General features: G+C 39.2%; 1 protein-coding gene across 40 annotated transcripts in view; it reads right to left on the bottom strand.

Moving 5' to 3' along the window:
• Window positions 1-15,227, bottom strand: part of BAZ2B (bromodomain adjacent to zinc finger domain 2B) — a 421,280-nt gene that overhangs the window by 107,989 nt on the left and 298,064 nt on the right. For all 40 annotated transcript variants that reach the window (XM_069577387.1, XM_069577390.1, XM_069577393.1 and 37 more), the window contains 3 exons: window positions 14,125-14,318; window positions 1,638-1,838; window positions 925-1,320 (listed from right to left, as the gene is read on the bottom strand). In XM_069577387.1, coding sequence (XP_069433488.1) covers window positions 925-1,320; window positions 1,638-1,838; window positions 14,125-14,318 — 791 coding nt within the window. The remainder of the gene's footprint in view (window positions 1-924; window positions 1,321-1,637; window positions 1,839-14,124; window positions 14,319-15,227) is intronic.

Here is a 15,227-nt window from a genome sequence, read left to right as displayed (position 1 = left end):
ACAAGGACTCTAGTGTTATAGTGTCTAAGTTTGAATTCCAGCTCCATCACCAACTAGCATGTGATCTTAGGTGAGTTAAGTCATATGAATCTCAATTTGATCACATGAATATGTACATGTACATGATATTATTAGCGGCATTTACAGATGTCGTTATCCAATAACTAAATACATATGCAGCACTTAAAATAATGAATAGTTGGCAAAACAGTAAGTCTTCCCAATGATTACGATGCCTAATGATGGTTTTTATAAATAAAAGTCAGGCGACTGTGTTCAAACAGAATATTTTTTCTCCAGTCTTGTGAGTTCAAGATTAAAAAACACTGGTCATTTAATTACTAGAATTCTTTTGAACATATGATTGTAGACTACACAATAATATAAAATTAACAGCAAGAAAATAAATACGAATTAAGTTTTCTGATGAGTGGTTCTGGTGTTTGTATAAGAAAATTTACTCAAAATATTTTGTGTTTTGTATAATACATTAAGAATGGTAAAGGAAAGCAATTCTTAGAAAGGATTTTTTTGCTTAAAATTGATAAATTACAGGACTACAGAGGTAAATTATTTAAGAGTTCATTTCTTTAAAAAAGAATATACTAATATTAGGAAAAAAAGAAATTGATTCTAAACAAAAGTAACTGTGAAGTGTCCAATGCAAATATATTTATCCTCTTACTGCTAAATTACTAAGCCTAGGAAAAGATGACAAGATTGCGTTTATAAAAGTATATTAAACAGGTGTGTAGGTAAATATAAAATCACAGAAATTTAGTTTTCTGGCGTGAATATTCTATTCGTGGTGACTAAGAAAGTATAAATTTAAGAGTAGAATTCAGTTTAAACTTAAACATTGTAAGACTATATAAGAGCTCTTTGTCTAATAAAAAATTCTTCTATAAATTATTATTAACTCACCCGTTTGGAACGCAATTCACTGGTCAAAGAACTAGATTCTTCAGAGGTATTTTTATTCCCTGCTTTAAGTACATCAGGAGAAGGAACTATGAGTTTCATGTAAGTTTCCTTTTTGGCTTGATTTACCAAAGATAAAGGTTTCACATTGGACACCAATCCCGTAGACTGTATTACACTTGTGTGTTTGTTCACAGATTCCTCCTTTGCCTGAGAGCTTTGGAAAATAAATGGAAGCTGCTGTGACAAAACCTGAGGCTGCTTCTGCTGGGATTGGAATGATGAGTGAGTCTGGGATTCAGACAGAAGAGGTAATGGCTGGTGAATTCTTTTTTCCTGGGCTTTTTCAGTTGCTTTCTGTCCTTCTGCTTTTGGGTCTGAAACACCATGTAATAGCACCTGGAAATACAAATTAAAAGACAACTTATTTAACATCTGTTAAAACAAAGAACATCAAGCAGTAAACCACGGAGGCAAAAAAGGGTATCTTAAAAAAGTGTTTCTAATGATTGATAAATATATAAAGCTCACTAAAAAATTCACAAAACGTCCCTTGAAAAATGTTTCTCTATCTCCTTTCTATTCTTGTGCAAAACGAAGAACTAAAGGCAATGATAAACTTTAAACTATATAGACTTTGAGAGTTAAGATAAGCCAGTTAATTCCTAAATATGAATAATGTGCAGATACCACCCAATAAAAGGATTTATACCTACCTGGTTGTTACTTTTCTGCTGTGCTTCAGTCTCTGAATCAGAATCATCATCTTCACTTTCTTCAATACTTTGATCTTCTTCTTCATCTTCCTCCAGGTCATCCGAATCACTGCTACTAATGCCTTCACTTGACGTGTCTGATGATGTGCCTGAATCACTATCACTGTTGCTAGAACTTTCCATAGCTTTCTTCCTTGGCTTCTGGATAAAGACAAGATTTTTTAACAAGATTTTTCTTTTTGGAAAAAATTCAAGTTTCAGTAAGAGGTATGCTCTTTTAATTCTTAAATGATATTTTCAATCTCAAAGTGTCATTCTAGAAAAAAGTAAAAAGCCACATGTTTTAAAGGTAATTATTCAAAAAACTGATCACATTAACTTATCTGACAGGAATCTCCAGTAAAAAAGTATAACATCTGTCATGTATAGAATATTGAAAACAGTATACAATGTAGTATGTATATGTGTAATATATAGATATATACTCTCATATGACTGCCACGCTTCAAAATATATGACAGATTAAAAAAAGCAATTTACAAAAAGATAATTCCAGTTATGATAAAGAAAACAACAGTTCCAGATATGTACACTGAGTTCTATATTTAGCTTTAATCTTTCTTTGTGTAGACAGTGAATCAGTAGCCAAACACACCTTTCTAGGTGCTTGACTACAATAAAGTCTATGATAGAGTCTCTGCCTTCAGAAAACTTACATTCCAGTGGTGGTGGTGGTGGTGATAGACTAGACAGATAATTATTTTAAAAGCAAATAATTCCATATAGTAAAACGTATTGTAGAAAAGATAAAATAGGCAGAAAAAGGCTTAAAGAATGGCTTTAGTTAAGTGTCAAAGAATTTAAGTTTTGTATATTTCCACATCAGAAAAGACAGAAAAATATGATAAAGAGAGAGATTAATTTCTGGAACATATAAGACTCTACAGGACAAAGAAAATTCAAAGCTGAAAAGGGACCTGAGGTCATATAAAAGGAAAGTTTTCTTTTTAAAGGACAGATAATGGTAGTGGATAAAACGAGGAAAAATAATGATATAAACTATAACTAAATAACTATACAATAGTGAAAAAGTTAAAATTCTGCCAATAGGAAGACTAAAAGGGAGAAATGTCAAAACAACAAAGCAACAAGACTGACTACAAAGTTACTTCAGAACATTTCTATAGTGTTTGCTGGTAGATAAAATACAGAAAAGTCAGCAATGAATTACAAAAGCAACGAATTACACAAGTTATGGCTTTAGAAGAAATGAAGCCTTTCATAACTACGGGGTTTGGGAATAAAAGATAACAATACACCTCTACAAGAGGAGGCCAGGTTTTGAAGCCATAGTTTCAGATGGCAAACATATATTTTCCTTTGTCTTCTGAAATTTTATTTAAATCATATAAATACATGTGTGAAGAGAGTCACTCCTGTTATATTCTGTTTGCCATGCTACTGTGTTAATTGCACCAAAGTAGCACAGGAGAAGGCAATGGCACCCCACTCCAGTACTCTTGCCTGGAAAATCCCATGGGCAGAGGAGCCTGGTAGGCTGCAGTCCATGGGGTCGTGAAGAGTCGGACATGACTGAGCGACTTCACTTTCACTTTTCACTTTCATGCATTGGAGAAGGAAATGGCAACCCGCTCCAGTGTTCTTGCCTGGAGAATCCCAGGGACGGGGGAGCCTGGTGGGCTGCCGTCTATGGGGTCGCACAGAGTTGGACACGACTGAAGTGACGCAGCAGCAGCAGCAGCAGCAGCAGCAGCAGCACAGGTATACTCTTCAATAAGCTAATAGTCTCATCATTCCCTAAGCTCTTTCCCTTACAGTAAAGCAGAAAGGGATTTGAAATAAGGGAAATCACAAGATGAGAAAGACCAAAGCAGAGATTAAAGGGAAATAATACTAATAGAGTAATGTTAAGCCTACCATTTTGGGGGCAGAGAAACAGCTCCTTCTTTGCGACCAAAATCTGTTTTGAATCTCTAAGTGTGTTTGGGCTTCGTAGGTGATGCAGTGCTCAAGAATCCTTCTAACAATGCAGGAGACTTGGGTTTGATCCCTGGATTCGGAAGATCCTCTGGAGTAGGAAATTCTATGGACAGAAGAGCTTGGTAGGCTACAGTCCACAGGACTGCAAAGAGCCAGACACGACTGAGTATATAGGCACACACACGTAGCAAGACTATGAAAATCGTAAGGAACCTAAACTGAAGTAACCACTTTCAGTTTTAGAGGAAACCAAGGAAGGAAGGAAATAAGGGAGAAACTCTGATTCAGCAGAAAAAAAACCAGCAACTCCCCTTTCATTATCCAAGCAATCTGTGTAGTTTCCATTTACAGTTGTTATGATAGATGGTCCTACACTCCTATAGATGGTAGGTTGAGAGGTGAGGGTTCTAAAGCTTCAGGGACATAAAATGTTCACTTGTAGAACTTTCTATAGCCAGCAGATTCCTGGACCCCAATTCTAAACAAGGCACAGGGATCTGCATTAACAAGCACTTATTATGATTCTAATGCAGGTGGTCTTTGCAGATCATACTCTGACAGCATGCAAAGAGTCTGTTTTATAACAAATTTAGTCCCTGCGTTAAAAAGAAAAAAGTAGATGTGATAAGATAAGTCCAGGTATTAGGGAAAGATAGAAAAGTGAGTTTCAATATCACCAATTTCATCTCCTTAGTCCCTATTAATGTATATGTGTGGGGGAGTGTTTTTTTTGAATTTTTACAATTAGGTAGTATGTCTTTTTTCTGTCATTTAAACATTTTAAAAATGAGTCTTCTTAGATTCATAAAAAATAATCAAAGGAGATTTTACTAATTATCCCCTTTCCCCCGTACAGCGACTTAGCACCAGCAGCAGCAGCCCCCTACCCATTCTAGCAAAGCTTTTCAGAAGTCTCTCCTTGAACTTTCATTTCCCTGGGTATTTATTTCTTTCAATAGCAAAACAAATACATATTCAAGGCCATTATGTAACCAGGCAGAGTTGTTCTAGTCTCTGGAGATACAAGGGTGTGACATACAGATAGCAACTCTGCTCTCATGGGAACAGGGAGAAGAGAATTAACAAACAATGCAAGAAAGGGTTTTTAGTGATAAATACCATGACTAAAACAAGATAATTGGATAGACAGTATGTGCTGGGGGTGGGATGAAGATGTAGATGTAATTGTCAGGTAAGATTCTTTTCAGTTGAGACCTAAATGGAGAGCCAGAGCCCATCCTAGAAAGATAAAAGAGCCTTTCAAGATGAGAAACAGCAAAGGAAAAAGCCATGAGCTGGAAACAAGTTTGACATGTTCAAAGAATGGCAAAGTTAGCCAGACTTGCTAGATCACAGAAACTTGGGAGAGAGCCATATGAAATAAGGCTTGATGGACTGGCAGGGGCAGACCACGCTGGGTCTTACAGGCCATGGCAAGGATTTTATTCTGAGTAAGATAGAAAACTATTACAAAGAGTGATAACATGATATTTTAAAGTGATAAAAAAAATCACTTGCATTTTTATAAGACTGTTATGTTTGCTGTGGTAACAATAACTTGTATGGCAACAAGAGTAGAACTTAACCCTGAATTGTCTTATTTTTTTCTCAACAGGCTTTATGTTTGTATATTTTAGTCTCTGTTGACTTACTTTGTTAAATTTAAAATACCTATATTTATTCTGAATATACATGTAGGCTATGTGACGGAATTGGACTTAATGATTTCAAGTGAGCATCACTGATATAAGTAACCTCGCCTTCTAGGAGGAATTATCAAAATCAGCTCAAGAACACTTTTCAAACTTCACATGAAAAGAGCTGATGAAGTAGTTCTTTTTTTAAGTTTTTAAAACTAAAAATACAGGGTAAAAAAGTATAGAATTTTCTTTTTTAGTTTCAGTTCCCTTCATCTTCATTATACTTGAACAATTCACTAACACAGATTCATTCCAGACCATGTATTATTAATACCTAAAAGTACTCTTCTGAAATCTTAAGTTCTAGTGTCCCTCACATTGATAGTCAGTCTCTCTCTAGTGATACTTCTATGTAGATATAAATAGACATCCCTGTGCTCAGTTGCTCTTTGCAACCCTATGAGACTGTAGCCCACAAATCTTTTCTGTCCATAGAATTTTCCAGGCAAGAATACTGGAGTGGGTTGTCATTTCCTACTCCAAGATATCCCTATGGTACCCAGAATTTCTTTCCTTATATCATTAAAGAGGTACCTCCGTAAGGTTTTAATAGCTGCTCCTGGAAATATTTTCTACTTTACCTTCACTTATTTTGTTTAGGAATGTCAGTGTGCTGTGCTTAGTTGCTTAGTCATGTCCGACTCTTAGAGATCCCATGGATTGCAGCCCGCCAGGCTCCTCTGTCCATAGGGATTCTCCAGGCAAGAATACTAGAGTGGGTTGCCATGCCCTCCTCCAGGGGATCTTCCTGACTCAGGGAACGAACCCAGGTTCCCCACATTGCAGGCACATTCTTTACCGTCAGAGACATCAGGGAAGCCCCAGGAATGTCAAAACAGATTCCTTACTAGAACGAAGGACAGAATCTCATACCCATTCCTCCAAAGTCTTGCCTTGCACATTGTGCAGGCACTAGATATATTAGATTTTACTAGATTTAGCACTTCTTCTAAGAGGTCTGTTGTTTTTGTTTAGTAGCTAAGTCATGTCTAACTCTTTGCAGCTCCATAGACTATAGCCTGTCTTGGTACAGTCTCTGTCCTATACCAAGGACTATCCTCTGGACTATCTCTGGATTATCCTCTGTCCTTGGTATATTGTGGGCAAGAATACCAGAGTGGGCTGCCATTTCCTTCTCTAGGGGTCTTCCCAACCTAGGGATCAAACCCACATCTTTTGCAATGACAGGTGGGCTCTTTATCATTGAGCCACCAAAGAAGCCTTCTAAGAGGTAAGGCATTTTAAGGTTTAAAAGCTTGGGTATTTAACTTTCAGAAATACATATAGATATAGAAATCCCATGATATGAGGTCTAGGACATGCTTCAAAATACCATGGGAGCAAGGAGTGTGGTTTTTCCAGTAGTCATGCATAGCGTTGGACTATAAAGAAATCTGAGTGCTGAAGAATTGATGTTTTTAAACCGTGGTGTTGGAGAAGACGCTTGAAAGTCCCCTGGACTGCAAGGAGATCCAACCAGTCATATCCAACCAATCAGATCCAACTGATTTCCTGAAATTAGTCCTGAATATTCATTGGAAGGACTGATGCTGAAGCTGAAACTCCAATACTTTGGCCACCTGTTGCAAAGAACCGACTCACTGGAAAAAACTGGGAAAGATTGAAGGCAGGAGAGGAAGAGGACAACTGAGGATGAGATGGCTGGATGGCATCATTGACTCGATGGACATGAGTTTAAGCAAGCTCTGGGAGTTGGTGAAGGACAGGGAGGCTTGACATGCTGCAGTCCTTGGGGTCGCAAAGAGCTGGACATGACTGAGCGACTGAACTGAACTGAAGGAGTAGGTGTCGTTTCAGTCAGTAAGTATCTGGTGTGCAGAGAGGCTGACAGCAGTCCAGAGATAGGCCTTTGGAGCTCATACTAATGGGAATGCCCTCAAAACGTACCATAAAGGAGAAGAGCAAAGAGTAGTTGAAGAGGAACAGGTGGAAAATATGACCCCAAAATAAGTTTGTCTTGGGGCCCAAGAAGAGTCCCATTGAGTTTCTGTGATGGGTATCATCATTCTTAGTAGCTTCAGCAGATGACCTTCCCTCAGACTCTCATATGTCTTGTTATGTTCTGGAAAACAATTATCTTCTGTTGAGATGGAACTGAAAGGTCTTGAGGAAATATTTCTATAAAATATGCTCAGCAAGAGGAAAGCAAACTTTGTTTAGTTGATCCTGGAAAATATATGGAACTTGATGCTGTCTTGAGAAAGGACAAATGGAAATATAATAAAATTGTTTCTCGGAATTAAAAGTCAGAGCCTGAGAGACATATTGTTTAAAGTTCAGATCAGTGCTCTCTGCAATCAGTCGCTACACATACCCTGCTCTTAATGTGGTGTGTCAGAAGCTTCTCTCTCAATCCCCTCATATTATAGCTGAGATAATAGAGAAAGTGATGTTACAGAATCACAAACTGTTTTTTAAAAATCAACTTATTTTTTATTGAAGGATAACTGCTTTACAGAATTTTGCTGTTTTCTGTCAAACCTCAACGTGAATCAGCCATAGGTATACATATATCCCCTCCAGTTTGAAACTCCCTCCCAATCCCACCCTTCTAGGTTAATACAGAGCCCCTGTTTGAGTTTCCTGAGCCATACAGAAAATTCCAGTTAGCTATCTATTTTACATATGGTAATGAAGTTTCCATGTTACTCTTCTATACATCTCACCCTCCCCTCCCCACTCCCCATGTCCATAAGTCTATTCTCTAAGTCTGTTTCTCCACTGTTGCCCTGTAAATAAATTCTTCAGTACCATTTTTCTAGATTCCATATATATGTGTTAGAATACGGTATTTATCTTTCTCTTTCTGACTCACTTCACTCTGTATAATAGGATCATAAACTTTTGACTCTCTGCCCTCAGAAATGTCAGGCCCTGAGAGTGGTTTTTATAAAATGTAGACAAAAAGGCAATGTTCTAGCTATTATCTGTCTTTCCAAAATGTTTGTAGTTGATGCTAGGGCTTGAACTCAGGATAAACCAGGACTTCTCACTCAAGAAGAAATTATAAATGGAAGCAGTCCAAATTCACTGATATGGTGGTACTTACTAGAAATTCTGGATATAATGTGTTGGTTCATGTAGCTGGAGGTCTCTCAGCTTACTTAGTAGGATGAATGATATTTGGACACAGTGGTGGACTATATTTAGTATAGCTGAAGTATCACAACTTCCCTAGGATGATGCGGAAGAGGAATAGTGTCCAGAATGCTGGAGTGAATTTACCATGTGCAATCTGCACAAATCACCCTATTCTTGTTACTGCTTCTATAGCAGACAAGTTTAGTCAGGAGGTTCAAGCAGGAGAATTTGTTGAAAAGGATGTGACTATTGCCCACGGCAGAGAAACTCACGAAGCATCACAGATAAACATTGGCACGCAGGAAATACCACCTGCTGGAGTGCCAGAAAAACTTGCTAGGGATCTACTAGTAGCGGTGACAGAAAAATTAGCTAGAAAACTAACCACTGGCATGCTAGCAAAACTCAGTAATAAGCTGCCTGCTGGGATGTCAGTGAAACTCACTAAATGGTGTGCACTACTGGATCTATTGAACACAAGTGGCAGGACATCTGCCAGCTGGTGAGGAAGCTATTCACTGGAGGCACAGCATAAGACCAAGAGGAGAACACCTGAACCAAGAAGAAAAGCCCTTTCCTCTTCCAGTGTTTCTCCAGGACCCTCTATTTGCAAGGTCTAATATTGTCCCAACTGACAAAGGAGAATTCAGACCTGAGAAGCATTAAATTGCTAACCTGCACAGTTGGGGTTATGATGAAATAAAATTGACTATGAGATTGTAACTGCTGAAATTGAATAATGGGTACATAGGATAATTATTCTATTTTGTCTATTGTGCATTCTGAAAATTTCCACAATAAATGGTTTCTTGTTTTGGTTTTCCTAAAGCATGGGCTGTGAAGTCAATCTGCCTGATTTCATATGCTAACCACTTAATGGCCAACTGCTTGGGGATTCTTTTTCTCGATTTCTAATAATAGTACCTACCTCATTAGGGATATAGGGAGAGCTGAAATCGATATTATATGCAAAACAATTACAGCAGAACCGGTATGTGTTAACTTCCCAATAAATGTTATCTATGAGGTCACCATTAACCCCACCACAAAGCCATGAGAACTTACACAGGGCTGGGGAATCAGACTCTTGAGGGCACAGACTCTTGCGTGCACCGGGACCCAGGAGAAAGGAGTAGTGACCCCACAAGAGACTGACCCAGACTTGCCCATGAGCCTCCTGGTGTCTCCAGCAGAGGTGTGAGTCAGCGGTTGCCTGCTGCAGGGCTGGGGGCACTAGTGGGTGCATGGGACCTTTTTGAAGGAGGTCACCATTATCTTCAATACCTCCACTAAAGTTTGGCCCCAGGTAAATAACAGGGAGGGAATACAGCCACACCCATCAACAGAAAATTAATTAAAGATTTACTGAGCATGGCCCTGGCCATCAGAACAAGACTCAGTTTCCCCCTCAGTCAGTCTCTCCCATCAGGAAGCTTCCATAAGCCTCTTATCCTTCTCCATCAGAGGGCAGACAGACTGAAAACAACAGTCACAGAAAACTAACCAATCTGATCACATGGACCACAGCCTTGTCTAACTCAATCAAACTATGAGCCATGTCGAGTAGGGCCACCCAAGATAGACAAGTCATGGCAGAGAGTTTCGACAAAACGTGGTCCACTGGAGAAGGGAATGGCAAACCACTTCAGTATTCTTGCCTTGAGAACCCCATGAACAGCATGAAAAGGCAAAAAGATAGGACACTAAAAGATGAACTCCCCAAGTCTGTAGGTGCCCAATATGCTACTGGACATTAGTGGAGAAGTGCAGATGACACCACCCTTATGGCAGAAAGTGAAGAGGAACTAAAAAGCCTCTTGATGAAAGTAAAAGAGGAGAGTGAAAAAGTTGGCCTAAAGCTCAACATTCAGAAAAGGAAGATCATGGCATCCGGTCCCATCACTTCATGGGAAATAGATGGGGAAACGGTGGAAACAGTGTCAGACTTTGTTTTTGAGCTCCAAAATCACTGTAGATGGTGACTGCAGCCATGAAATTAAAAGACGCTTACTCCTTGGAAGAAAAGTTATGACCGACCTGGATAGCATATTCAAAAGCAGACACATTACTTTGCCGACTAAGGTCCGTCTAGTCAAGGCTATGGTTTTTCCTGTGGTCATGTATGGATGTGAGAGTTGGACTGTGAAGAAAGCTGAGCGCCGAAGAATTGATGCTTTTGAACTGTGGTGTTGGAGAAGGCTCTTGAGAGTCCCTTGGACTGCAAGGAGATCCAACCAGTCCATTCTGAAGGAGATCAGCCCTGGGATTTCTTTGGAAGGAATGATGCTAAAGCTGAAACTCCAGTATATTGGGTACCTGATGTGAAGAGTTGACTCATTGGAAAAGACTCTGATGCTGGGAGGGATTGGGGGCAGGAGGAGAAGGGGATGACAGAGGATGAGATGGCTGGATGGCATCACTGACTCGATGGACGTGAGTCTGAGTGAACTCCGGGAGTTGGTGATGGACAGGGCGGCCTGGCATGTTGCGATTCATGGGGTCACAAAGAGTTGGACACGACTGAGCAACTGAACTGAACTGAACTGAACTACAGAAAGAATGAAGAGACGGAGCCAAAGCAAAAACAACACCCACTTGTGGATGTGACTGGTGATGGAAGTAAAGTCTGATGCTGTAAAGAGCAATGTTGCAATAGGAACCTGGAATGTTAGGTCCATGAACCAAGGTAAATTGGAAGTGGTCAAACAGGAGACGGTAAGAGTGAAAATCAACATTTTAGGAATCAGTGAACAATGGACTGGAATGGGTGAATTTAACTTACATGACCATAATATCTACTATGGTGGGCAGAAATCCCTTAGAAGAAATGGAATAGCCCTCATAGTCAACAAAAGAGTCTGAAATGCAGTACTTGAATGCAGTCTCAAAAACAACAGAATTATCTCTGTTCGTTTCCAAGGCAAATCAATCAATATCATGGTAATCCAAGTCTATGCCCCGACCAGTAATGCTAAAGAAGCTGAAGGTGAACGGTTCTATGAGGACCTATAAGACCTTCTAGAACTAACACCCCAAAAAGATGTCCTTCTCATTATAGGGGACTGGAATGACAAAGTAGGTAGTCAAGAAACACCTGGAGTAACAGGCAAATTTAGCCTTGGAGTACAGAATGAAGTAGGGCAAAGGCTAATAGAGTTTTGCCAATAGAACTCACTGGTCATAGCAAACACCCTCTTCCAACTACACAAGAGAAGACTCTACACATGGACATCACCAGATGGTCAATCCCGAAATCAGATTGATTACATTCTTTGCAGCCAAAGATGGAGAAGATCTATACAGTCAGCAAAAACAAGACTGGGGGCTGACTGTGGCTCAGACCATGAACTGCTTATTGCTAAATTCAGACTTAAATTAAAGAAAGTAGGGAAAACCAGTAAACCATTCAGGTGTGACTTCAATCAAATCCCTTATGATTATCCAATGGAAGTGACAAAGAGATTCAAGGGATTAGATCTGATAGACAGAATACCTGAAGAACTATGGACAGAGGTTCATGACATTGTACAGGAGGCAGGGATCAAAACCATCCTCTTGGAAAAGAAATGCAAAAAAGCAAAATGGCTGTCTGGGGAGGCCTTACAAATAGCTGAGAAAAGAAGAGAGGCTAAAGGCAAAGAAGAAAAGAAACGGTATACCCATTTGAATGCAGAGTTCCAAACAATAGCAAGAAGAGACACGAAAGCCTTCCTCAGTGGTCAATGCAAAGAAATAGAGGAAAACAACAGAATGGGAAAGATTAGAGATCTCTTGAAGAAAATCAGAGATAACAAGGGAACATTTCATGCAAAGATGGGCACAATAAAGCACAGAAATGGTATGGACCTAACAGAAGTAGAACATGTTAAGAAGAGGTGTCAAGAATACACAGAAGAACTATACAAAAAAGATCTTCGTGACCCAGAGAATCACGATGGTGTGATCGCTCACTTAGAGCCAGACATCCTGGAATGCGAATGCAAAGTCAAGTGGGCCTGTAGAAGCATGACTAAGAACAAAGCTAGTGGAGGTGATGGAATTCCAGTTGAGCTATTTCAAATCCTGAAAGATGATGCTGTGAAAGTGCTGCACTCAATACGCCAGCAAATTTGGAAAACTCAGCAGTGATCACAGGACTGGAACAGGTCAGTTTTCATTTCAATCCCAAAGAAAGGCAATGCCAAAGAATGTTCAAACTACCACATAATTGCACTCACTTCACATGCTAGCAAAGTAATGCTCAAAATTCTCCAAGCCAGGCCTCAGCAGTATGTAAACTGTGAACTTCCAGATGTTCAAGCTGGATTTAGAAAAGGCAGAGAACCAGAGATCAAATTGCCAACATCTGCTGGATCATTGAAAAAGCAACAGAGTTCCAGAAAAGCACCTACTTTTGCTTTATTGACAACGCCAATACCTTTGACTATGTGGATCACAACAAACTGTGGAAAATTCTGAAAGAGATGGGAATACCAGACCACCTGACCTGCCTCTTGAGAAAATTTATGCAGGTCAGGAAAGAACAGTTAGAACTGGACGTGAAACAACAGACTGGTTCCAAACAGGAAAAGGAGTATGTCAAGGCTGTATATTGTCACCCTGCTTATTTAACTTACATGCACAATACATTATGAGAAAAGCTGGGCTGGATGAAGCATAAGCTGGAATCAAGATTGCTGGGGGAAATATCAATAACCTCAGACATGCCAATGACACCACCCTTGTGGCAGAAAGTGAAGAGGAACTTAAGGGCCTTTGATGAAAGTGAAAGAGGAGAGTGAAAAAGTTGGCTTAAAACTCAACAGTCAGAAAACTAAGATCATGGCATCTGGTCCCATCACATTATGGCTAATAGATGGGGAAACAATGGAAACAGTGTCAGACTTTATTTTGGGGGGCTCCAAAATCACTGCAGATGGTGACTGCAGCCATGAAATGAAAAGACGTTTGCTCTTTGGACGAAAAGTTATGACCAACATAGACAGCACTTTAAAAACAAAGACATCACTTTGCCAACAAAGGTCCATCTATACAAAGCTATGGTTTTTCCAGTGGTCATGTATGGATGTGAGAGCTGGACTATAAAGAAAGCTGAGCGCTGAAGAATTGATGCTTTTAAACTGTGGTGTTGGAGAAGACTTTCGAGAGTCCCTTGGACTACAAGGAGATCCAACCAGTTCATCCTAAAGGAAATCAGTCATGAATGTTCATTGGAAGGACTGATGCTGAAGCTGAAACTCCAATACTTTGGCTACCTGATGCGAAGAACTTACTCATTTTGAAAAGACCCTGATGCTGGGAAAGACTGAAGGCAGGAGGAGAAGCAGATGACAGAGGATGAGATGGTTTGATGGTATCACTGACTCAATGGACATGAGTTTGAGTAAACTCCAGGAGTTGGTGATGGATGGGGAGTCCTGGCGTGCTGCAGTTGATGGGGTTCCAAAGAGTCAGACATGAGTGAGCAACTGAACTGAGCTGAGTGATGACTATCTGTGTTATTGATACTGGTGCTAACATTTTTTATTTTTTAAATGTTTAATAATAAAACTACTCGATAAAAATAAATATCTGTAAAAACAGGAGTTCATAAATCATAAAAAATTATTCCATAGATTCAGTCAGTTTGACCTTTAAAATACTTGTATAGATCTGTTATATTTAACCCCTGAAGGTTAACTTACCTTATCTTTGATTTTGTCAGCTCTAGCATCCAAAGGCTGGGTTTTGTTCTGTTCCTGATTACACTTTCTGTTTCCTCCACCTGAGCTTATACTTTTCGTTTGTCCCACAGAACTTGAAGCAGTAGTGGACAGTACAGATGTGTTGATACCAGATACAGATGATGTACTGTTTCCATTTACTGATCCATTTACACCTTGAAAGTTAAAATAAATACGTTTATACAAGAGAATGTTACTCAGAATAAAAATGAATGAAATAATGACATACACCACAATTGGGATGACTTAAAAACAGTATGCTAAGTGAAACAAGCCAGACACAAACTGTATGATTCCATCTCTATGAGATATTCACAACAGGTATATCTATAGAGAAAGAGGGCAAGCTAGTGGTTGCCAGAGATTGAGAGAGGAAATAACAGGGAGAAACTGGTATGAAGTTTCCTTTGGGGGTGATGAAAATGTGTTGAAACTAGATAGAGTTGGTTGTTGTACAACACTATTAGTGCCTTTAATGTCACTGAATTATTCTGTTTAAAATGGTAAATTTTACATTTATGTGAATTTTACTTCAATTAGAAAAGCTTTAGAAAAGTAATTAAATACAACTATTCCCTCTTTCAGGGCAAACTCCCAAACATCTACTTAAGTGGAAAGAAAGACAGTAACAAACCATCTAAAATGGTATTATAATTTGCAAATGTATTCTAACAACAGTTATCAACTATGAAATATTAATGAAAATGTAAAAGAAAAAAGGTGTGCTAACATACAAATTTAATGCTTAATTAGAGAAGAAGTAATATATTTTATTGAGCAACATAAGGGAGGTAATGAGATACAGAGGAAAAGCAGTGGGGTTGGGAGTTAAAACCTGGGTTAAATTCTGCTATACAGGGGCTTCCCTTATAGCTCAGTTGGGAAAGAATCTGCCTGCAATGCAGGAGACCCAGGTTTGATTCCTGGGTCGGGAAGATCCCCTGGAGAAGGAAATGGCAACCCACTCCAGTATTCTTGCCTGGAGAATCTCATGGACAGAGAAGCCTGGCGGGCTACAGTCCATGGGGTCCAAAGAGTTGGACACGACTTAGTGACTAAACCAA

Source organism: Ovis canadensis, chromosome 2 (genome assembly GCF_042477335.2).
Source record: "Ovis canadensis isolate MfBH-ARS-UI-01 breed Bighorn chromosome 2, ARS-UI_OviCan_v2, whole genome shotgun sequence".
NCBI classification, from domain to species: Eukaryota; Metazoa; Chordata; class Mammalia; order Artiodactyla; family Bovidae; genus Ovis; species Ovis canadensis.
This window is presented reverse-complemented; position numbering and strand designations above follow the sequence as displayed.